The 22985-nt window shown below is 44.1% G+C and overlaps 2 protein-coding genes across 9 annotated transcripts in view; one reads left to right on the forward strand and one right to left on the reverse strand.

Moving 5' to 3' along the window:
• The first annotated feature begins 215 nt into the window (after window positions 1–215).
• VGLL2 (vestigial like family member 2) lies at window positions 216–8188 on the forward strand. Of its 5 annotated transcripts, XM_048937519.1 has the most exons (5): window positions 216–1316; window positions 2963–3254; window positions 4481–4978; window positions 5140–5198; window positions 5809–8188. In XM_048937519.1, exons 1-5 carry the CDS (start codon window positions 1236–1238, stop codon window positions 5890–5892), a joined length of 1014 nt encoding a protein of 337 aa, XP_048793476.1. In that variant the 5' UTR covers window positions 216–1235; the 3' UTR covers window positions 5893–8188. The 5 variants fall into 5 exon arrangements, with proteins under 5 accessions (XP_048793476.1, XP_048793472.1, XP_048793473.1 ...); XM_048937515.1 differs by lacking the exon at window positions 5140–5198 and having other exon boundaries at window positions 222–1316; XM_048937516.1 differs by lacking the exon at window positions 5140–5198 and having other exon boundaries at window positions 222–1316; window positions 5970–8188.
• Window positions 8189–18784: 10596 nt separating this feature from the next.
• Window positions 18785–22985, reverse strand: part of ROS1 (ROS proto-oncogene 1, receptor tyrosine kinase) — a 72112-nt gene continuing 67911 nt past the window's right edge. For all 4 annotated transcript variants that reach the window (XM_048936750.1, XM_048936751.1, XM_048936748.1 and 1 more), the window contains one exon: window positions 18785–20244. In XM_048936750.1, coding sequence (XP_048792707.1) covers window positions 20093–20244 — 152 coding nt within the window. In that variant the 3' untranslated portion in view covers window positions 18785–20092. The remainder of the gene's footprint in view (window positions 20245–22985) is intronic.

Here is a 22985-nt window from a genome sequence, read left to right on the forward strand (position 1 = left end):
TACCTACAGTCCTTCTCCTTGTTCCCATCCCAGCCATGAGCATACAATTCTTTTGGGTTGGCAGCATGGGAAGCAGTGCTGGGACTGAGTTGTGCAACCTGAGTTGCATTGCAGTACAGAAAACAAATCTACTGAATTAGAAGAGGGAGGAAAAAATATTTGAATTATGAATTTTCTGCACCCGGTGCAGAAAACAACAACAACAACAACAAAAACTTATGCTCATTAGACACTGAAATACGATATTTTTTTGGCAAAGGATAAGCATTCACAACAGTTCCTAGAATCTAGATTATAAAAATTGTATTTTTGATAAACAAAGCAGAGACAAATACAAATCTTTTTAATTACAAGGATTTTCTTCTATAATATAATGCAAGAATTCCAGGCCTTCAAAATTCCAAGTGTTCACTCTTTTCAGTTTTCCCTTTGAAAACCAAGAAATGTTCTTTCATTTTTCCCCCATAGTTTTGTCTTCATTTCAAAAGCCCTAAAACTAAGCTCAGTCGGGCCCCTTTCCTCAGTCGCTGTGAGTCGTGCTATGGATGCTTCAGGGATTGGCATCGACATGAGAGCCTCCATCCTCGTATTACACACCGAGTTCTCTTACACACCACCGTCGAAGCTGCTTTGGGATGCGTTCACCTGTCCGTGTGCATGCGCTCACCGGGAAGCCGTGAAATAAGCCGCTTTACCTCCCCGACAGGTTGTTTTTACTACAGGAACTGTGCACAAGCATCCTCATTCATTCCCTGCATTTCCCATCCTACGTTTCTAGGGAGGTTCCTCCCGTTGAGATAACTTTTCTCCAGCTTTGGCTGATCCCGGAGCTCTGGTGCCAGCGCTCCCAGGAGCACGCTGGGTTTGGGAGACATTACCTTCCCTGCAGGACGGTCCCCGCTTCGTCCGGGAAAACACACCCCGGCACGGCGGGTTGAAGGGAAAGGGCAGGAGAGAGCGACGGCTGCAGGGGGCTCTTCCCTCCCTGCCCTGGTGTGAGTGCCCCCGTCCCGCGGAGACGCAGCGCGGCTGCGGGTGCCGGGAGGGGAGCCGAGCTGCGTGGGGGGGAGGCAGAGCCGGGGGACTTCAGCGCGGCGCGGTCTCACCCCTCAATCACTCCTCCCACAGTGAGCTGTGCCTCTTAACCCCCGGGATCCTCCCTCCCGCCGAGCACTGCTCCGCTCTGCAGAACGCGAGTTGATGACCGAAAAACGAATTAGCGGCCGCGGACAGCCATGAGCTGTCTGGATGTTATGTACCAAGTGTATGGTCCTCCCCAGCCGTACTTCGCCGCAGCCTACAGCCCCTACCCGCAGGTACGTGGGGTGGGAGGGGTGGCGACGGGAGGGTGGCCCCGAGCCTCACCAAAAGGAAAAAGGCAAAAGGAGAAGGGGAGGGGGTGGGGGAGAAGAGCAGGAGTTTGCGATGGTAGGAGTTTGCGATGGTGAGCGAAGCGGGGCTGCATCCCACCCTGGTGCGGGGCTCGGCACGGTACGTACTGCCGGGACTGTGGGAAAGAACGGGACTTCAGATCCGATATGTCATTTAAGGGATTTTTTTTCCCTTTTTTTTTTTTTCTTTTTTTTTTTCTTCCTTTCCTGGACCGGGCTCCATCCGAGCTCGACGACTGCGGGCAACGATGCCCCCGGGTTGCAGAGGGCTACCGGGAAGGGCGAGGGAGGGCTGCCCGGGGTGCTTCCCGACCGCCGCCGCGGGAGAAGCAGTGCACCACTCTTCGCATGGTTACCGGGGATGCTCCCACTCCAGCCCCGCTCGGCGGCGGGACCCCGCGGGCTGCCCTGGAGACACCCGTAAGGGGATGCCTGTGCGTGTGCAGCCCGGGCTGTATGCTGAGCCCCGCGTTCCTGTACCCTCGGCAGCACCTGCAGCACGTCTCAGCTTCCCGTTTCTTTGGAGGTGTTTTTCTTCCTTCCTTCCTTTTTTTTTTTTTTTTATTTTTATTTTTTTTTTTTTTTTTTTTTTTCTCCCCTTATCACTTCGGAATAGGAAAACGGCTTTCCCCAGCAAACGAAAAATAGGAGCGGTAGAGGCGGAAGCGCCCCGGGCCGCGGACAGGCGGCAGCCCCGGACGTGCGGGGCTGGGGGCGGGCAGTCACGCTCCGCTCCTCTCCCTCTCCGCACAGCCGCGGCGTGGCGGCTCGCGGGACACCTCCAGCCCTGGCAGCGAGGCCGGCATACCTGTTACAAATAGCAGATGATGTCTTCCCCCACCTTGCCCCCCCACCCGCCCGTCCGCACGCGGGTGACATTATTTAGGGGGCTAATTATTAGCTCAATGGCTGAGCCGGCAGCCAAGTGGAAAGGCAGCAGCCACGGAGCGATGTTATTAGATATCCCGCGCGGCTCGGTCCAGGGCTCCCGGCCGCCCGACCCTCGTTCTTCCTCCTGCCCGCTCCGGCCCGCCGTCCCCGGCTCATCTTAAGGAACTCGCGGCGGCTGCTGTCAGAGAGACTTCGGGAAACATCTGAGTGCCTGCCGCTCTTTATTTCTCCCGGCAGGATCCAGTAAAAATTGTGTAATCCTGAAGGAAATACCTGAGGCTTCCCGCTAGACAGAGAAATGCTTTCTGCCCTGAGACGCGTTTGAAGCGGACAGACTTTGATTTTTTTTTCCCTTCCTCCCGTTTTCCGCTTTGTTTTGTAGGTCACTCTTCTGCCTTTCCCCCGGTGCCGGGATCCGGCCCGCAAAGCGCCTTCTGAGTGCTGAACTTCGTGCCGGGAGCTGAGTCCCTCGCGTCACACCGCTCCCGGCAGTTCCCGTCCCTCCCTGCACTTCCAGGCTCGGGTGCCCCGGGGGTGCGGCAGGACCACAGCTCCTGCATGGAACTCCGAGCGGGTCCGGGCGCTGCATCCCGCCTGGCACGTGGACGGAGGGCCGGGACGGGGGTCAGCACACCTCGTTGCTCCGTTTCCCGTCCTCCCTCTCCTCTCTCTCCCTCCAGAAACTCGCCTTGTACTCCAAAATGCAAGAAGCCCCGGAGAGCGGCAGCAGCGCCGGCGCGAGCAGCTCCTTCTCCAGCCACGCCGCAGCCAGCATCAAGGAGGAGGAGTGCAGCCCCGAGAAGGAGAGGCCCCCCGAGGCTGAGTACATCAGCTCCCGGTGCGTCCTCTTCACCTACTTCCAAGGGGACATCAGCGCAGTGGTGGACGAGCACTTCAGCCGGGCGCTCAGCCAGCCCAGCAGCTTCTCGCTCGGCAGCGCCAAGGCGACTCGGAACGCCGGCTCCTGGCGGGGTGAGCACCGAGGAGGGGTGTGAGTGCTGGGGTTCCGCGAATGCGGGGAGTGTGGAGGTGCAGGGCTAGGAACCACGGCAGGAATCCCCCGTGTCCCCTCTTGGTTTTGAGTTTGGGACTGCGATGAGCAAAGGTGGGAGCAGTAAGAGAAGTGGATGCAGGCGTGAATCTTTTGTACCATTTTACACCTTATAGTTTCATGGGGTGCCTAGGGTGGCAGGGAACAGCTGGCCTCAGGCATTGCTGCAGAGCAGCTTCTGGGACCATCCCTCACCTATCAGTGCCCAACTGAGAGCTGATTGCTCACTCTCTCCTTGAATTCCCATCAGTTTTCTAAGAATGAAATACTGGTTAAAGTATTTCGTAAGTGGAAGATGCTCAGCACTGAAAGCTGAAAGATTTCTTAGCTCCTCAGGAACTGCTTTCCTTTCTCCTGAGTAATACCAGAAAGTGCAGAGCTGAAGTACCTCCCTGACAAATGTTCGTATCGGCAACACTGTTCACAATCAATAATGCATAGTACCTTCTGCACTATTAGTTATCTCTATTCCACTTCACACTGGGCAAGAAAAGCACAAGGTCCTTACCCTCTGCACTGTCAATCCTCAAAGAGCTGCAGAATGCTTCCCAAGCATGCTAACAAGAGCCCCAAGAAGCAAGAACAAGTCCAATGCAATAGACAGGGAAATTACCCCCACATAGATTTAGCATACTTAAGCTGATTGCACAGCTCATGCTGTTCATGACTGCTTTGAAACGACACTGAGGAAGTAGATACTTTCCTGGCAGTGTTTGGCATCCTCTAAGGTGTTGAGCAGCGTAAATGCTTCAAGAGGGAGATTAGTGGAAAAAAAAAAAAAAAAAAAAGAAAAAAAGAAAAAAAGAAAGAAAGAGAGAAATCCAACCTTGACAATTGCTGTGCTTCATAATTGTTCTGACTCAGTTTCCAGATTGAGAGAAAAAGGTGTTTCTCTCACCTTAGATAACAATCTTTTCCCTAAAGAAGTACTAAAAGAAGCCTAGCCTGGAGCAAATTGCTCCAGCCCCGGGCTAATTGTGTTGGATGATTGGGCTGGGGAGGGCTGCTGGGAAGCAGTTTTGTGTGTTTTTGTGTGTTTGGTGGTTGATAGGAAGATAACCACAGCATGAGAGTGAAGAGAAGCACTAGTGAGTCGGATGCCAGGACTGAGAGTGCTCATCCGCCTTTCCTTTCTCTCTGCATCTAGATGGCTCCTTCCCGATGAGCCAGCGCAGCTTCCCCCCGTCCTTCTGGAACAGCACCTACCAGCCCTCCTCGGTCCCCGTCACCCTTAGCAGCCCCCTGGCTGCCCACAGCGAGCTGCCCTTCACCACCGCGGACCCCTATGCCCCAGCCTCCCTGCACGGCCACCTGCACCAGGGTGGCCCTGAGGCCTGGCATCACGCTCACCACCACCACCACCACCATCCCTACCTCGGGACGCAGAGCACAGCCTACCCCCGCCCCGCAGCCATGCACGAGGTCTACGGCCCTCATTTTGACCCTCGCTATGGCTCCCTGCTGGTGCCCACCGCCTCCGTCCGCCCCCACCGCCTCACTCCCGCCGCCGTGCCCACACCAGTCAGCCCACCCTGCGAGCTGGGCAAGGGCGAGGCGGGCCCTGCTGCTGCCTGGACGACACCGGGACCCTTCCCCAATGCGGCGGGAGACGTGGCACAGAGCCTCGGCCTCAACGTGGACGCAGGTGAAGAGAGGTCCCTGGCCCCTTGGGATCCCCCCAGCTCAGGGCTACCCCTGCCCTGAGGTGGTGGAGGGGAGGGCACTGTAGAGGGCAGCTAGAGGAAACATATGGGTGTGCGAGCTCCCAACCCATCCTGCATGTCCTTCTTTGCATTCCTTGGCCAGGCAAGCAAGAGCAATGTGTCACCCACTCAACATTTCTGGATCCCAAGACACGCTCTGAGGTAGTGCTTGCTTTGGGCCTTTCTCTGTGCTGGAAGCCTGATGCAGCCCCGAGGGCTGTGGCCAAAGGGCAGTCCCACAGCTCTGTGAATTTCTGCAGCTTTCTAAACAGTTTCCTCTGTTTACTTTTTTTTTCTCCCAGTTTTCAAAAAATGCTATTGTATCTGCTGAGTATGTAAGGGCAACAGCTATCCCTGTGACCAGGAAAGCTGGTGCTGGTGGCCTGCCCCTGGCCAGGTGCTGGCATGTAGGGCTGCGTGCCCAGTGGTGCTGCAGAGGGGACAGAGTCATGGCCAGCAGTGCCAGCTCATCGGGCTGTGTCTGTGGAGGCAAGAAAAGCCTGCTCGGCTGCTTGGGTTCCTCGTGGTGAAGCCTGGTGACAGCAGCCACTGGTGGCTCCGTGCAGCCTCACTTCAGTTTAGAAAGAGACATGTGCCTGTCCTCACTGCAGCCAGGGCTCTTCTTGCTTCATTGCTTTCTTCTAGCCCTGGGGAGCCCAGGCTTCAGCTGAGCCTCTGATCTCATGCGGCAGAAATGGAGTTTGTCTTTCTCTTTCCCTAAATGCTTGTATCTATTTTTTCTTCTTCCCTTTTTTCTTCTCTCCATTCTCAGGTTTGCAGCCTCAGGACAAAAGCAAGGATCTGTACTGGTTTTAGAGCTGTCCTTCACTCTTCCTCCCCTGGCTCTCCCCTGTAGATCTCTGCCTCTAGGCATGGTGGCATTCGGAGCTGAAGTCGGGTCAGTTTGTAACAGCTTCTGGTCTTGGTTTGCAGCTCGGCGTTACTCCTTCTGTGGTGGATCCCTTCTGAGCTGACGAGCTGACTCAGAGCCTCCCAGACCCCCTTGCCCTTTTCCAAGCCTACCATGGCCCTGCAGCTTGGGGACAGACAACGGGACTTAAAACAACTTGGCTTTGCAAGGATGAACCTTTAGACTTATTTTGGAGAGGAAAACCCTTCTGTTGAAAGAGGAGAGCCAAAGACCATGAACTATTTAAACAAACTCCACAGCCAGAACTGCAGTTGGACTATTTTAAAAGAGTCAGATGACATCACAAACAGTGATGAAAAACCACTGGCCTTCTTACAAGGGACAGAGGAAATCATGATTATTTCAGTGGTGTGAATATTTTTTTATGGCAGTGAAAATCATTTCTTGATTTCAACTTGGGAAAAACTATTCAGCAGTTTTGAACTGGATTCTTACTTTACATTGCAGAAAAGTGAAAGGAGAAGAAACTGGAACTCACTAACATTTTTGGACTACTGAGGAGCTAGTCAGATTTTTCAGCATTGTGGTTATGAGTGGCAAGCGTCTAGCTTGGGCCACCTGCCTTGGGCTTACAGAAGTGCAGCTGTTCCACGGACAACTGTTCAAACTCCAGAAATATGAAAACCAAGGTGGCACTTGTCAGAATTTGACATAACATTTGCATTGAATATGTAATGGTTGTTTGTTTTCTCTTTTTTTTTTTTTACAAGAAGCATTTTATGGTGAAAACAAAACCCTCTTAAAGAAGGGGGAGAAAGGAAACCCAGGAAAAACTGCTCACCCTCAACCTGATAGCCTTTAAGGGGAACACCACAAGGAAAAGCACATGTGGGACAATAGGTCTGGGTTGCCTCTAACGCTTCCCTTTGTCTACTTGTTGCTGTCATTTTGTCACTTTAATAATTGTCTTGTTTTGGTTTGAAAGGGGGAATAAGATATCTATTTGACGGTAGGAAAGCTGCATTAAAGGTATTCCTTCTTTCACCCTGCGTGTTTTTATAGGGAATTAAAATTGAAAAAGAGAAATGGGGCAGATTAGAAACTTCAGGATGGAAAAGGAGAAAATAAATACCTGTAGTGTGGATGGAGTGAGTTATTTTACTAGTTTGCATTAAAGCTAACTAGGAATCCTAGCAGCTGAAAATATATTCTTAACGAGTAGAAAATATGGTGATATATACAAAAGACAAGAATATGCAATGTTGTGGCAATGCTGCCTCTTAGCATAGGGTGTCTCTGTAGGATAGGCTGCAGAAAGGGTGGACCCCATAGTAAGAGGCATTTCTTCATAAAGTTGTTAGAAGAGGGGACTATATTTTGCACTGTGCTATTCTGCACTGTTACATTAAAATGTTATTATAGAGGGTCAAATGACTAATTAAACAGAAACAGCAAGTTTGCCCTATGCTTGCAAGCTGACGCTTTTACAGGCAAAGCATCAGATCCCATAACTACAGCGTTTCATTTTGTTCTGTCTTTTCTTAATGAAACATCTTTAATGGCAGACTAAGTTCAGTGCACGTGAGAGTCCTGACATCATCCTTCCGACACCAGGAGAAGCAGTAGGAAACAGACTTTTGTGCCGTGATAGGGGATTTTACATTCTGAGACTTTGGCAAAATGTTTCCAAATGTGTTGGAAATGGAGAACTTGTTGCTCCAAGTTCCATCTCCACTAGAAGTACATTTAAGGGGAAGAACAGGAGCATTAACTGCAAGACAACAATAAAGCAGTGAGAATAAATATTGTGAGAAGCTGGCAAGGAGCTGCATTGAAATAAAAGAGGGCAGAACATCCCTGGTCAGACCTGGGTAAAGGGCAGGAGGCGGCTTGCTGTGGCGCTTCAGCCGGACAAACCCACAAGCATTTCATCACAGCCCCCGGCTAGCTGGCAGGCTGGAAAGGGCAAGCAAACAGCTCCAGATCTTGTAGTGCTGGTTAAACCACAAATGTTCTAAGTCTTCTATCATGAAGGAAGACAGCAGCACTTAGCAGGAGAAAAATAACTAAAAATGGCTTTTAACTTTATTGCTGCAGAGGCTTGAAGATGGCAAGGTCATTCTGTGAAGAGTCACCTGCACTTTCTTTAAGCTCTTTTTAAAGTTTAAGGGTTTTTTTCCCCTTTCCTTTCCTTTCCTTTCCTTTCCTTTCCTTTCCTTTCCTTTCCTTTCCTTTCCTTTCCTTTCCTTTCCTTTCCTTTCCTTTCCTTTCCTTTCCTTTCCTTTCCTTTCCTTTCCTTTCCTTTCCTTTCCTTTCCTTTCCTTTCCTTTCCTTTCCTTTCCTTTCCTTTCCTTTCCTTTCCTTTCCTTTCCTTTCCTTTCCTTTCCTTTCCTTTCCTTTCCTTTCCTTTCCTTTCCTTTCCTTTCCTTTTTTTTTTTTTTAGTTTAATTTGGCTCTTGTGTAGACAGTACTTCAGTGCAATTGCTTCCTTTTTCTTTCACTTTTTCCCTTCTTCTAATGAGGAGGACTGGGTAATACAGCCCAGATATGTTTGGATACATTCATGTAAGCAGTCATTTACTGCAATGACATTTACCATTCACTTTGACTGGGAGCATTTCCAACCATGAGGATTTATGCATTGAATACACAACTATTGCTATTGATATTTGCTCTCCAGACAATATATTTTTATAGCGTTGCACTGTGGAAGTACCTAAACACCAAAGCCAAGTCTTTGGCTTATGGTGTTAGGTGCTATGCAAACCACTTTTAGAAAGGCTCCCACTATGGGTGTGCTGCAGTCTGAGGGTGTTTTGATGAAAACCTGCAGCAGTGTTTTGCTCACTGTGTTGCCCTGACTGTGGGAGGCTGCTCATTGCCTCCGAGGTTTGGGAGTGTGCAGGGCTAGGGCTGCAGTTTGCATTGTAAGAGCAGAAACTTCATCCTGAGCATTAGGCTGCCCAGCACAGAGTGAGTGAGTTTCCTAATGCAATAGCAGTGTAAATAAAACCTCGGTGCTATTTCATAAATCTGTTCTATTCTTCTTTGCATCATAGATTAATTGCTTAATCAGGAATGTGCACAAGAAATCTGTAAATGCAGAAGGTATGCTTTCTCTGCATTACATGTATCTTACATGCCATACGCAGACCGCTAGGGTCTCCCTTCTACCTGCAGTTTTGTACCGGCTGCTGCTCTCCAGCCATACTCAAGCAAACAGATTATTTCAGAGGTGACATAAAGATATAACAGTCCATGCGGGCTCTGGGGCAGGAGGCAAAGGGCTCAGAGCTGTTGCAGAGCAGTGCTGAAGCAGGTGCAGGGGCAATCAGCCACAGAGTCTTCTTCATTTTAACAAAGATTCCCCTCTGACATAGCTGCAGTTGCAAGGATGAAGTTCAGGGCTCCTTAAATACAAATATGTGCTTCTGCATTTGCAGTCTCCTGTCAGCTAGTCTTAGGGTGAATATTTCTTCCTTCCTACCACCTCTTCCAGTGGGTTTTACATCAGAGCCCCTAGGAGAGGGGAAAGGAGTAGAGGAATGGAGGAGAGAGCCTGAAATCTCTGCACTTCCCTCAGCTCCTGCCCTGCCTGTCCTGAAGGAAATGGATCTGCCCAACTCCTTGGGTCAGAAGCAGTCCCTCCTCACTTTGCCTTTGATGTCCTATTAAGGTTCACAGCAAGCTCTAGCAAGGGCTTAAATGTTGGTCCCTTTCTAAAAGGAAGGCAAGTGCTGTGGATGGCTTAAGATACACCAAGCCTCTGACTGGCAGTTCTCGTGCATCTTTTTCTGGGCAAGGGGTATAATTAAGATGCCCTTTTGGTTACAGAAAGGCGAGTCAGCTCCTTGGGGGGTTGTGGTGTCCTGGCTGGCTTCCCTGGCCTGCCACCCAGAGGAGCAATTGCAGAAAGGGAAGGAGAGAGATGAGGTGAGATCATTTGGAGCACTGAGGTGCTTGCTTTCAGGGCTAAGCAATGCTGTGTAGGGAAGTGGGAATGAGAGATGGGGAAAGAAGAGAAAAAGGAGAAAAGGAAAAACAAAAACAAAAAAGTAAAAGAAAGAGAAAGAAAAAGAAGGAGAAAAAGAAAGAAAAAGAAAAAAACTTCCATTAAGATCTGGGGCTACAATCCTGGGAACTGAGCTATTGTTTACCTCCTTCCATAGTCAGCCTGCTTTCTGAACTGACTACCCTGACGAGCAGCTCAGACCAGATGAGTCCCACTGTTAGTGTCCATCTCTAATTATATCTAAGGAATTAACATTGCATCACATTTTCTACTGCTTCCATGACCAGGGACAGTGCATGAATGCTGTACAACAGGCCTACAGACACTACCTTCAGTGAGAAGTCCAGTGCCTTCTCCTGCCTGAGCTTCCTGTGTGCAGTCCCACCTGCAGGCATCTTCCCTCCTGTTTCACCTGGCATGGTCAGGCTGCAAGGTGCCTCCCAATTCAGCTTCCCTATTTCTCCTCTCATTCCATCTTCTGACCCCTGATCCTCGCCCTCCCTGCTCACCAAGCCCCTTCTCTCCAGCACCTACCACCGGTCCAATGCTACAGCCACAAGGAGCAAAGGGGTGCCACGATGAGGTACATGAGCTTTGTCATCAGCACCTCTCGTCTGTGGTTGAAATGTCAGTACTCATACAAGAAGCAGAATAGAACCAGAAGAGCCAGCATATTGGTTTCCAGTCCTGCACCCTAGAAGAATGAGCTGGGTCTGAATCCCTGGCCCAGCAGAATAAACCTTTTTTTCACAGGAAGAATCCTAAAGCGCTGTGACAGCCCCAGTTGCACACAGACACAAATGATTATTTTCTCTTGACAGACCTGCACAGCTCCCTCTGTGTATTTAACTGCGGTCACAGTGAGCTGGATCAGGAAAGGGACACTTGATATCTGCTGTTTCCGTGGTTGAAATATTTGTGAAGTTAGCGCATAATCTGAAAGCAGAAGCTAATAAATTATAGGGTGCTAATTGGGGCCGGAGTGGAGCTGTCAATCATATTATCCTAAACACACAGAGACCCTCATAACCTAAAAAGGCAAGAGAGGCTCCAGGAACAGCTCCCAGTTGTCACTAGCCATGACCTCCACTTCAGTGAGAGCACAGGGAGCCAAGGCAGAGTTTGTTCTGCTAAGAAAATGCAAATCCTACCCTCATGAGGGCACTTGTATGTGTTTTTGTTTATCTTCTCTGGCAGTGCATTTCCCAGGGCACTTTGTTATTTTGCTTTGCCACCTAACTTGTTGCTCTTGTGATTTTAAAAAACACACATATCTGAAAAGAATTTGCAACGCTTATATTTGCATAGCCCTTAGAGCCCTTGAGCCTATCTTCTGAAAGTTACTTTATTGCCCACACTGATTTTTCCTGTTCCTCAGGCTCTAGAAGCATCCATTTTTCTGGGATGCTGCAGGGGTCTATGATCTGAGTCAAAACACAACTGTGCAAACATCATAGCAATGGAGCATCTGCAGTTATTTTGTCACTCATTTTCTTGAATTGTTTCCATCAGGATCTTTGCATTTTATTCAACATGTAGCATAAAATTGAATCAAGGACTGTTGAAGAGGATTTTAGCACACATTTACCACAGAAAAATCATGCCTCTATTAGGACAAGAGGCATTTCAGAAAGGCCTCCGTGGAGAAAGGGTCTTGGAAAAAATTAAGGACAACTCAAAAGTGGGAAACCTTGTTTTAGTGGCAGCATGACTGCTACACACAAATCTGAAAAATGAGCAACAGTGAGGCCAAACCCTGTTCCTCCCTGGTGACACCTCAGTGATTGCCTAGGCTTGCTGCTGCAAGGCCACATGATTAAGTGCACAAAGACTCTTAAAGATTTTTCTAAGCCTGCCATTTTCCCCACCATTTGTGATACTTAATTTAATCATTTTATGGTAACGCTGAATGCTGACAATCAGCAGAAGTAGTGGATCTTTCCCATTTCTGCTGTGAAAGTACAGCTTCTAGCCTGAAGCCAGCAGACAACTCTGGGTGGGGCAGGTGAGGGAATGTGTTTCACCCTGGCTGGGGTTCATCGTGGCCATCCCCTCCCTGTGCAAAGCAAGACAGCAGGGCTGCCTGCATCAGCACATCATATGGCTGCAATAGAAAGCCCTGAAGAGTGGCAGTGTGAAAAGAACACTTCATCTTTATGAAATTAGTCCATGGTCACCTGCAAAATCAAATCAACTTCCTACCCAGTCAGTGGAAACACAGTATGTCATGCTGACATCACATTAGACACTTCACATTTATATTTTGGAAAATTTTGTTTATTAATTAGAAGCACGAAACTATGCTCAACCTTAAGTGTAAATGTAAATAAATTGGCTTTTTAATTTTCTAAAGAAATCAGTGTGTATAACAATACTTGTACAGCTGTTGCTGCTCTCCTCTCCCTTTTTGTAGAATCATAGAATCGTTAAGATTGAAAAAGACCACTAAGATCTAGTCCAACCATTAAGCCATCATCACCATACTGTGCCCACTAACCATGTCCCCCGGTGCTGTTTTCAGTGGAAAGGCATTTTAAACATCTCCTTTACATGTGGCATTGAAAGTTGCACCTCTCCTGACACAGCAGTTCCCACACATCATGTTCTTATTCACCTTTGCTCCTACAGTTTCCAACAGAATTTCCTTGTATTGGCCATTTCTGACAGGAGCTCACCCTGAGGATAAACATACTATTCTTCAAGATTTGCACTGCTGATACAGAGAATCTTCTCTAAGCTTTCTCAAAAACAGCAAAACCCTTCTGTCTGCAAGTGCAGAGTAGTTTTAATGAAAGAAAGCTTAGCATATTCAGTGTAGAGTATCTGCATGCATGGAGTTTGCATACAGAGATCATGTCACTATGTTGTAATGTTTGTAATATATTGTTATTGTTATAATGTAATGTTTGGTTTTAGTCAATTTAGGCAGAGGATAATTCTCTTATTATCTTAAGCAACAGACTCAAAAATTGTGGAGTGATGTCGTTGTTAAGATGGCAAAGACTACGTCTGCAGACAAACTGAGGAAAAAAGAAAGCTGGTGAGCTCATAAGGCTGGATCTTGTGGGTTGGTTTCCATTGTTGGGTGTGTGGTGAGGTCAGATTAAAGAGACAGGAAGACGTGAGAGAATATATTCTTATGAAAAGTTAATTCTGTGACTCCCAGATACTCTGTAAGAGAAAGCTAAATATACTTGTGACTGGAAATTACCGAGAACTTATGCATTTTCCTCTTGAAAGGTATGAAAATTGGATACGTAAAGAGGAATACACAGATTAATTAGAGGACTTATGTCTTAGTGACATAAAACAATGTCAGTGATCCACTGAATCTCCTGTGGAATGGATAGAAAACCATAGTTGCTTACCATACTGCACAAGAGTACACAGGTATTTCAGTATCCTGCCTCTGATAATCACTGAATGACCTACACTGCCAGAAAGGCAGGAGGAAAAAAAAAGTAGCAAAAAGAAAAGCCTGTTATGTGAACAGCATTGCAAAACAGACTAGTGTCCAAACAGAAAGTGGCTATTTTACAGCTCACTTCTTACTGTAAAAGATAGAAGGCAGTGATGAACATGCTCCAAATGTAAAACGTCATCTGAAGAAGTTAACTTGTTATTATAAAAGTTATTTTATACAGTAGTATCATTCATGCAATTGGCAATAATGATAATATGCTGGCATCATCATTTGGCTTTGAAGCACAAGGTTTCTGATTATTTATTGGAGTTAAAACATAATGTCAGGTAGAGATGCCAAGTGTAATTATAAATAGAACCTTGAAAAATCCACTTGGTGCACCATCTCCTGCAACTCATTCCAGCATGCATGTGGAAGAAAAAACTTACCTGAATCAATTAAAGAAATGAAGATGCATTAGAATTATTTTAACAGAGCCATTAGTGCTGTTTTACTGACATTCTTCTCTATAATGACTATTTTCACATCTGTTGTAGATGAATTAAATCACCTTTGAGTAGTAAGATGAAGCTTGGAATCTAGAAGAATACTTTCTTACCTTCTCAGTCATTCATGAAATACATAATCCTAAACCTGGACCAAAGAGAACCAGTTTCATCTTTTTATGCTCAGTAGAGTCAACCTGGGGACTGAAAATATTATGAGCATCATGTTGTGGTTTAAAAGAAAAAAAAATGAGAATTCAGTTGGTTCAAATAGATGATAAAATTTTCTCTATCGAAAACAGCTGCAGAGTGTCATACAAGGGTGCAGTGGCTCTGCTAGAAGTAGTTTAATAAGGGTCTTTGTGCCCCTCGTAAAAGTAGTGAGGAAATCAAGTTCTAAGGGACTTAGTGATGCAGATGTTGTCAGTCGGCTCTGTTATCACAGAATTATAGAATGGCTTGGGTTGGAAAGGACCCCAAGGATCATCATGTTCCGACTACCTACTACAGACAGGGTTCCCAACTGCCTGATCAAGGACTAGATCAGGTGCCCAGGGCCCCATCCACTCTGCCTTAAACATTTCTAGGGATGGGACAACATTTTTGAGCAACCTGTTTCAGCACCTCAGCGCTCTCTCAGTAAAAAACTTCCCACTGACATCTAATCTAAATCTTTCCTCCTTTAGTTTAAAGCCATTCCCCCTTGTCCCATCACTGTCTACCCTTGTCAGAAGTTGATTTCCCTCATGTTTATAAGCTCCCAGGAAAGCTGAGGAACCCCAACTCTTGATAAGGCACTTTCACCTCACAAACTTTTGGAATTCTATGAACTGAACAATAAACATGGATAAGAATTTTCTATTTGGATATCTATGTGAATTTCCAAAAGGCTTTCTATATGCTTTCTACAAAGCTTTCCAAAGAATGAAGGATCCTCACGTTGATATGTATCTTGATAAAATCTCAGAGAAAAAGAATAGTAATAAATGGTCAGTTCCTGGAGGGAAAGGAGCTCACAAAGGGAACAATTTATTCTGGGACATGTATCATTTGACATAATCAGAAGGAACATTGTGGGAAGGCATGAGCATTTAAGGAAAGAGTTCCAGCTCTGAGGAATTGGAAAGGATCTCACACATCAAAGACCTGATGATAGAACACCAGTTGAAATTCAAATATGAAGTGATTAAAAGATGAAGTACATAATAAAGTTTTAATAATAACTTCACAAATAAGCAGATAGACTCCAAGGATGTCTATCTAAGTGGCCATCATTGCTTAGATACAATATGTGTGGACTGTGAAAGATAACCCCATAAAAAGTCATCTCAGTATTTAGGGTGCATAAAACAAACAAACAAACAAATAAAGTAGTAGGAATGACTAAGAAAATAATAGAGAACAGAAAATGTTCTTATGAGCCTTGAATAGTCTGTGTTTCTAATCTCTTGCTTTCTGAAAGGAGCTTGTAGAACTGAGAACAGTCTGGGGAAAACTGCGAGGGTGGCCAAAAGGATTGAAGAGATCCTGTAGGAGAAATAACTCGATAGGTTAGGAGCCCTCAGCGTGGGGAATGGCCACTGCCTGTGGGTGAGTGTGGGAGTGACAGAGCTCTGCAGAGTTGCAGTACCAAGAAACAGGAGGAGAGGGAGAAATCATTCTCTTCTTTCCTCTCTATAAAAACAAGGTAGTCTAAACCAAATAATTTTCTGGACTCTTTGTGTGATCCATGAGATAATCCCCTGGAAAGGGTGGCATTTGCCCAGACCTTGCTTCTCCAGAGTCCAAATAGTTCTTCAGAACCAGCAGTCGTATGTGAGATGTGGTGAGCCATACAGTGGGTGAGAAAGGCTCTACACTAGCTAAGAATTTGCATCACCATGCCCTCCAATGTCACTTTAGAGTAATGAAGGAAATGTGCAAAGAACCCTTAAAAAATTGCCCCCTACCTGCAAAATGCTGTGTGCCAGAAGAAATATATACTGGAGGGAAAGTAGCCTGGATCCTCACAGAGCAGGAAAGGTGAGAACTGTGCAACCACTCAAAAACATGATGCTGCCATGTGAACAGTGAAGGAAGAAGAAGTATTTAATACTCTGCAAAACTTCAATAAACCCAAACCTGATATACTGGACAGCAGAAAAAAAGCATGTGCCGGATTTGTCTTTAATGGACAGGAAGCTTTTTCTTTAATGGACAGCAGCTTTTCTGCCACGTGTTACTTTCTAGAATTGCAATAGCTACATAAAACATCCCTTGACGTTGAGTTTTGATAGAATCCCTTCTTGGATCTTTACTTCTCGGTTTCATAGGTTGTTACTTTTGCACTGCTTTATATGCAAGTAATCAGAGCTGTTAGCATGAACTTTTCTAACTGACAGGTGCAAGCAGTACTTGATTTCAGTATTAAATAGCAGTTTTTCCCACTCCCCTTTATTTCCAGTTCTTATCTGGGCAGGTTCTTTTCAAGACCATTCAGGTAATACTTTCTAGAAGGTTGGTGATGCTGAGGCAAGACTATACACTGAATTGAAATAAATAGATTTTTAATTGTAACAACTAAAGTGGTATTTGCTAAAGTCACAACAAATCTTGAGAAGATGAAGGTTGAAACAGTTTCCTCACGGATATACATCATCTTAACATATTTAAACTGATGTATAGTGAGTGAAAATTGAGCCCATCTACTTTTATAGCCTGAGTACTGTGCTTTTGTTAAGAAGCTGAAGAATTGCCAGCAAGAATCTCTATACATTTTCAATTCAGATTCCAAAAAACACTTCCTGCTACCTACAGATCTTGCAGAAATGATCTTCACGGCAGTGATTTCTCCTCTTACTTAGGTAGCTTCTGCTGGCTTATAAGGGGATCCATAGAATCATAGAATCATAGAATGGCCTGGGTTGAAAAGGATCACAATCATCATCGAGTTTCAACCCCCCTGCAATGTGCAGAGTTGCCAGCCACCAGACCAGGCTGCCCAGAGCCACATCCAGCCTGGCCTTGAATGCCCCCAGTGTGGGCATCCACAACCTCCTAGGGCAACCTGTTCCAATGTGTCACCACCATCTGAGTGAAAAACTTCCTCCTAATATCTAAACTAAACCTCCTCTGTCTTAGTTTAAAACCACTCCCCCTTGTCCTATCACTATCAACTCATGTAAACAGCCGTTTCCCCTCCTGCTTATAAGCTCCCTTCAAGTACTGGAAGGCCACAATGAGGTCTACCCAGAGCCTTCTCTTCTCCAAGCTAAACAAGCCCAGTTCCCTCAACCTTTCCTCACAGAAGAGGTGCTCCAGCTCTCTGATCATCTTTGTGGCCCTCCTCTGGACCCACTGCAAAAGCTCCGTGTCCTTCCTGTGCTGAGGACCCCAGGGCTACATTAGGTACCACACCTCATACTCATTACCAATGTACATCTTGAAGAAAGAAGGTAAAGATACACAGTATTGGCTGTACACTGGAGGATGAGTCTCTCAGCAGAATGTCATACAGCTGTAGTCATAACAACTGCTTCATTTGTATCTCACATTTAATCTTTCTGATACATTAGGATTTTTTTCTCCTCTAAATATATGTTTCCTTAAAAAGATATTCTCATCCTTAAACCCATCTGCATTAACTTAAAAAAATATAGAATTGAAAGTCAAGATCCTTAAATTCAAACTTTCTTGAATCTTTCACTTTGTCTGCCAAAGGTGGAGTCAGCAAAGGAGAGATATAAATACAGGCCAGGTAATGCCCCTTTCCTTTCCTAAGACGGAGTGTGTTAAAAGAGTCTTTCATGGCTGTTCATCCCTCCTACTGTCTCTAAAGGTATCTATGAGAAGCATTATCAGATACTGGCTTCTTGAAGGTGAGAGGTGTCCTTCAGAGAGAAAGGAAAATTGATGAGTAAAATGAGAATAATTATGAAGAGTTGAGGCTTACTTTCATGGGGTAAAGAATGTGAAATGGTGTTGTGTGGAGAAAAGTGTGATGTGGAAGTGTGAAATATTAAGAAGCTTTTTGCAACTAATGTTATGAGTGGCCTCAGGTATGGTAACTTTGAATTCCCAGTCAGTACAGTCTTTGTATATGTACTTCTCTAAGACAGGAAGATAAGGAAGAGGGAGAAAGCAATGATGGGCAAGGTCAGACTCAGAGCTGAAAAATGGCATCATCAAGCATGCTTGGGACCACACTGTATGCGTGGGGAAGGTTAAATAATGTGTCTTCCACTGACTCCTGCAAATTATACACAAGGATTCTTAGATATGTGCTTGGAGACTTGTGTCTTATTCAATCAATTTTTCATACTGTTAGGTGAAATAGTGGTCAATATTCTGAGTTTTGCTTGTTGGGAATGCATTGAAGTTGACACTTTGTTCTTCATCCTGCTCTAATAAACCCTCCATCAAAACTAGTTTTCCAAAATGTGAACAAAGCAACACTTACCTTCTTGTCTGTTCTTTTTGTATCTTTGGGTATTTGTGACTGGTTTGAGATGTCAAAGTTTTTACTGCTGTTGTCACTGTTACTCACCTTCCACACTAACTCAATTTACTCATGTTGGATAGGCTTTGGCATCATCATTTTCCAACTCAGATCTATACAAGATTAAATTGACGTGGATTATATCACAGACGTAGTCATGGGGCCTGTGAACATTGCTGCCTAGATAAGCTTCTTGGCAGGATTGAAGGCTTCTCCTGCTAATATCAGAATATCATGTGAAAAAGATATCATATGAAGTCATGTTCATTCCCAAACTTTTGTTTGCAGCTTGCTGACTGAGCAGTCCTCTTGAGTTAAGTGGAATTGCATGTGCATGTGAAGTCATCCCGGTGACCACAGAACAGAGATCTTCCTGGTTTCCTGTTTGAACGTGTTACTTGTTAGTAAATGTTACTCATGTATAAGTTACTGAAATGGAGGAATATCTGTACAATTAAACAGAAATTAAAGAGGGAGGAAACATTATACAGTATTTATTTATCCATCAGTAATGGCCTGGTGAATATAGGTTAAGAGAAGAAAAGATAAAAGAATTCAACTGTTGGTATTGGCGACTGTGGCTCGTACATGTACAAGTGTGGCTGAACTGTAAAAGGAAAAAATGACACGGTAACAGCCAATTTGAATCAGTTGTTTGGTTTGGTTTGGTTGGTTTATTTTTGGTCAATGATTTTTAAAGAATATTAATTCCAAAATACCTCAGTTTTTATTAAATTTTGAGGCAAGACTTTCAAATAATCAAATGCCAAACATCTTGTTTATCTGTATTGGATCTCCATTTAAGAAACTTTTGGAGTTTGACTTCAGTGGCAATGTTCCTTAAAAATATCTACGTTTTAGCATTAAACAATGCATTTTTACTACTCTCCAGTGTTCCCCACTCTGAAGAATTTGCATAAAAGCAGGACATGATTCTAGCTTCCTGACAGATGTCAGTGAATATCTGCAAAATTTACAAATTGCTATTCATGATGATGCATTCTGAAGAGCTTACTGCTTCTGTTTACACAGGAATTATTTATATATTGTTTCATTATATATTTTGATTTGATTTCCAAGGACATAAAGGAAAAACATTTACCATTATTAATAAATGAAACATGATCAACATTAAAAGGGAAAAGGAGTGTGGATACTAGATTCTCAGATCAATAACTGTACAACTTAAAATTTGAGATGATTGCAAGTGTACATTTAAATTAAGTGACAAAATAGATCATCCCTGCAGTGAACAATCCAGCCACCTTTCTTCAGTTGCCTACAGATTTGGAGATCAGAAAAATACAACTAGCATTTGTTAGCTTTTCAATTTTTATAATCTCATGAGTGCTCAATGAAGCTATACTTGAACTGTTTTTCTTTTCACAATCAGGTGGTTTCCTTCTGTGAGACAGCATTCTAGTACTTCTCTTTTGGAAGGACTGCTTGTGTCCAAGGTTTATGTCTCTGCGTAAAGTTAATGGGGATCACAGTAAAATCACTTTCTGTCTGATGGCAAGTTTTATTTCCTTAATCTACATCTTGTGAAATGCATGAAACTTAGCATTTAGAAAATCAAAAATATGTGACTGTTGTCTTATTGTACACTGATTGTTTCAGTACCTTATGACATTCTCTGGAAGTTCTGATGTTTTTGAGTATTAGTGTTTTTTTTTTTTTAAGAAATCTTTAAATGTATAATAAAGTGCATAATATTTTGTCTGTCTTACATCTTCTTTGGTAGAGTTCTCTCTTCTGTGCTCAAGCGGAGCGTTAGACAGATGGAATTAGACTGAAGTATGTTCTGCAGAGCTGATGCTACCTTGATCTTGGTTGCTTTCTTTGACTACTACCAGATAATTTAGGCCTTCTTGATCCCTTTCTTCCATTAGAGTGGTTGAAAGAATGCTGTCTGAATCTGCAGGTGGAACATCAATATCTGCATTTAAAAAAAAAACAAACAAAACAAACAAATAAAAAAAAAACCACAAAAGAAAGGTAACAATCCAGTAATATACAAGTAGTATTAGAAAAAGCTGATTAGAAAATCAGCTGGTAGAGAAAGTCTGTCTAGTCACTGAGTGAAGAGTGACTGATGAGTCAAACCTATTTTCTGCTATTGCTTGCGTGGATTATACCTTCCACCAAATCACTTAAGGATGTTTGGTCATCACTATTAATACTTTTGCAGATGGCAATACATTTATGAATACATGACCTCTTTTGGTAGGAAAGATATCCTGCATAAAGCTAAAATGGTTTTAATCTGTAGCTTTTTGTTACCCTGCTAGTAATACAGTAATAGAGTCCTGTAAATGGGCAGTTTTCTGCCTACAAAGTTGCAGCATATTCCCTCTCTAGAAGAATTGTAATATTCTGTCTTCCAGGAAACATGAACTCAGCAGTACAATGTCTTCTATCCACAACTAAAAGCTTTACATTTTTTTCTTGATTTGATGCTGTTTGTATGTATATCACCTGAAATCTATTGCAGGTACTATAACTTTTTTTCAAGTGATTAACTAAAAGCTCAAGTTATAATTGTTGCTATTCTGTGCATTTATTCCGAAGAACACTTTATTATTATTATTGTTATGCTCCCCCCTTATTTTACTTCACAACTGGAAAATGAAACGTGACATCCACAGTTATCTACTCATGAGAGTCACAGGTGTTTTGCCATTGCAGTGGGACAACAAACAATTTATTATGTCACTATAATGACACACACACATCAACTACAAACTCAAAAGTGTTCTCCACATATTAGAGACCTCTAGAAAATATTATGAGGAAAAGGCACGAATAAGAGATTTGAATTTAGAAACCTGTTAGCAAAGTGGAGACTGGGACAGCACAAACTGCCTTCATATACCATGACTGAGAGCCACAAAAAATCATTTCATACTCACTTTGTCACTTCAGGACTATTATGGCAATATTTAGTAATTCAATCCCAACCAAGTGTTCACCAACCAGTACGGCTCTTCTGTGTATGTGGTTTTTGTTTAATAAATATTTTAATGGAAACCCTCAGGCACAAGTTGCCTTGGAAAAGGCAAGCTGGCAAATGCTGAGAGCATGTTTGCAGCAAACTCTTAAGAGAGAAACCTTAAAATAAGGACCCAAGTAAAACTCGGTATTTACAGACCAGACATATGCCGGCTGACCTGCCTAAGTATAGAACACTGGAGGAGCATTCAGATTTGTTTCCTGTATAAGTATCTGGAACTGATGAGGTGATGTTTACACAAATGTGAGTATGAGGTCACTGAGATATTTTTACCAGATATATAGATACATTACTAATTCTTTCCCCAACAGGTCTGAAGATTTACAGAATATATAAAATATTATAATCCTTTTTTAACCCATATACCACTGTATTTCTCACTGCAGAGAAAAAGAGGTAAAAATCAGCAGCTTAGCTTTGTCTTACTTTTTGAGCTTTTGAGACAAAACAAGCAAGAAGTACTTTTTTGTGTGCATGTATGTGGAATGCTCATAGCCCATGAAAAGAAAGAGGAAGAAGATAGTGTTGATATCCTTTCTTCTATAGCACGACACACACAAGCTGCACAGCCATTGCCATAATGAGATTTGTTACTACAAGAGTCCTCCCTTTACCACTGTGTTGTCTTCTCTTAACATAGTGTTCAGTGCCCATGAAAGCTTAGCACCATTCTGCTGTACAAGCCAAAAACTCTGTGCAAAGATGTCAGGTTATGCAGTACAATGCTTGCCTCTCAAATAACTCAGCAAACAAGCAAATAGTTTTTGCTCACTGAGTTATATGACAGACAGAAGAGAGACAGAAGTTATATGAGAGACAGAAGATACTGAAAATTAACAGTTGAAAAAAAATCATTTTTTGTGTGAAATTTCTCTCAGAAATATGAGACCTAGAGGCACCATCAATATCCTGGGAAGCCATACGACAATGTAGAGAAGTTTGAATAAAGTTAGGAAGCCCCTTCCAAAGAACATCAAGAATTAGAAGAAAGATAAAAGCTGGAGATGGACATATTCATGAGATATCTCTTTTTTCTTTTCAATTTTAACTTTGCTAAAATTAGTTGATTGATGTATAGTCATGCTGGGTTATACGTGAGTAAATGCAGGATGAACCATGTGATGTGATCCCCTCAGATTTCACAAGCAGAGCCTGGCTGAGGCAACAAATGTACCGAGAGGAGGCGTCCAAGGAACACCTTAATAGAATCTGTAGTCGTGCTGGGAAGTCAACTCCAAATACTTAAATCCTGCTGGCTTGTCCATACTGTGGACTGCTGCACAGTGTAGAGTTACTCACATCCACTCCAAACAACCTACATCAGGGCATGAGGTAGGCTGGCTCTGGCAGCACAGTGATCAATACAAGAACTCTGCTGAGAAGTAGGTCCCCACCATGCTCCATGCTCCCTCAGGTAGACTGCTTCCAATAATTAAAATACTATGTTCAAAGCTCTGCACTGTAGCTGGGTAGATACTTGTGTTAATTCCTAAATGCACCTCTTGGGATGTTTTCCCCAGTACTAGTTGTAAGTACAACACCTGAGCTAAACTGCACGTAAACTAATTACAATGCATCTCTTCATGGGTAGGCAGAACTTTGGTCTAAAGGACCCCACATTAAGTGACACAAGACACTGATTGCCTGACTCATACTCATGACAGATG

This window comes from Lagopus muta, chromosome 2 (assembly GCF_023343835.1).
Source record: "Lagopus muta isolate bLagMut1 chromosome 2, bLagMut1 primary, whole genome shotgun sequence".
Classification (NCBI taxonomy): domain Eukaryota; kingdom Metazoa; phylum Chordata; class Aves; order Galliformes; family Phasianidae; genus Lagopus; species Lagopus muta.

Coding starts and splice junctions, on each gene's coding strand:
- VGLL2 (XM_048937519.1), top strand. CDS start 1,236: ATGAGCTGTCTGGATGTTATGTACCAAGTGTATGGTCCTCCCCAGCCG. Junction 1,317..2,962: donor CCTACAGCCCCTACCCGCAG/GTACGTGGGGTG, acceptor CTCTCCCTCCAG/AAACTCGCCTTGTACTCCAA. Junction 3,255..4,480: donor GAACGCCGGCTCCTGGCGGG/GTGAGCACCGAG, acceptor CTCTGCATCTAG/ATGGCTCCTTCCCGATGAGC.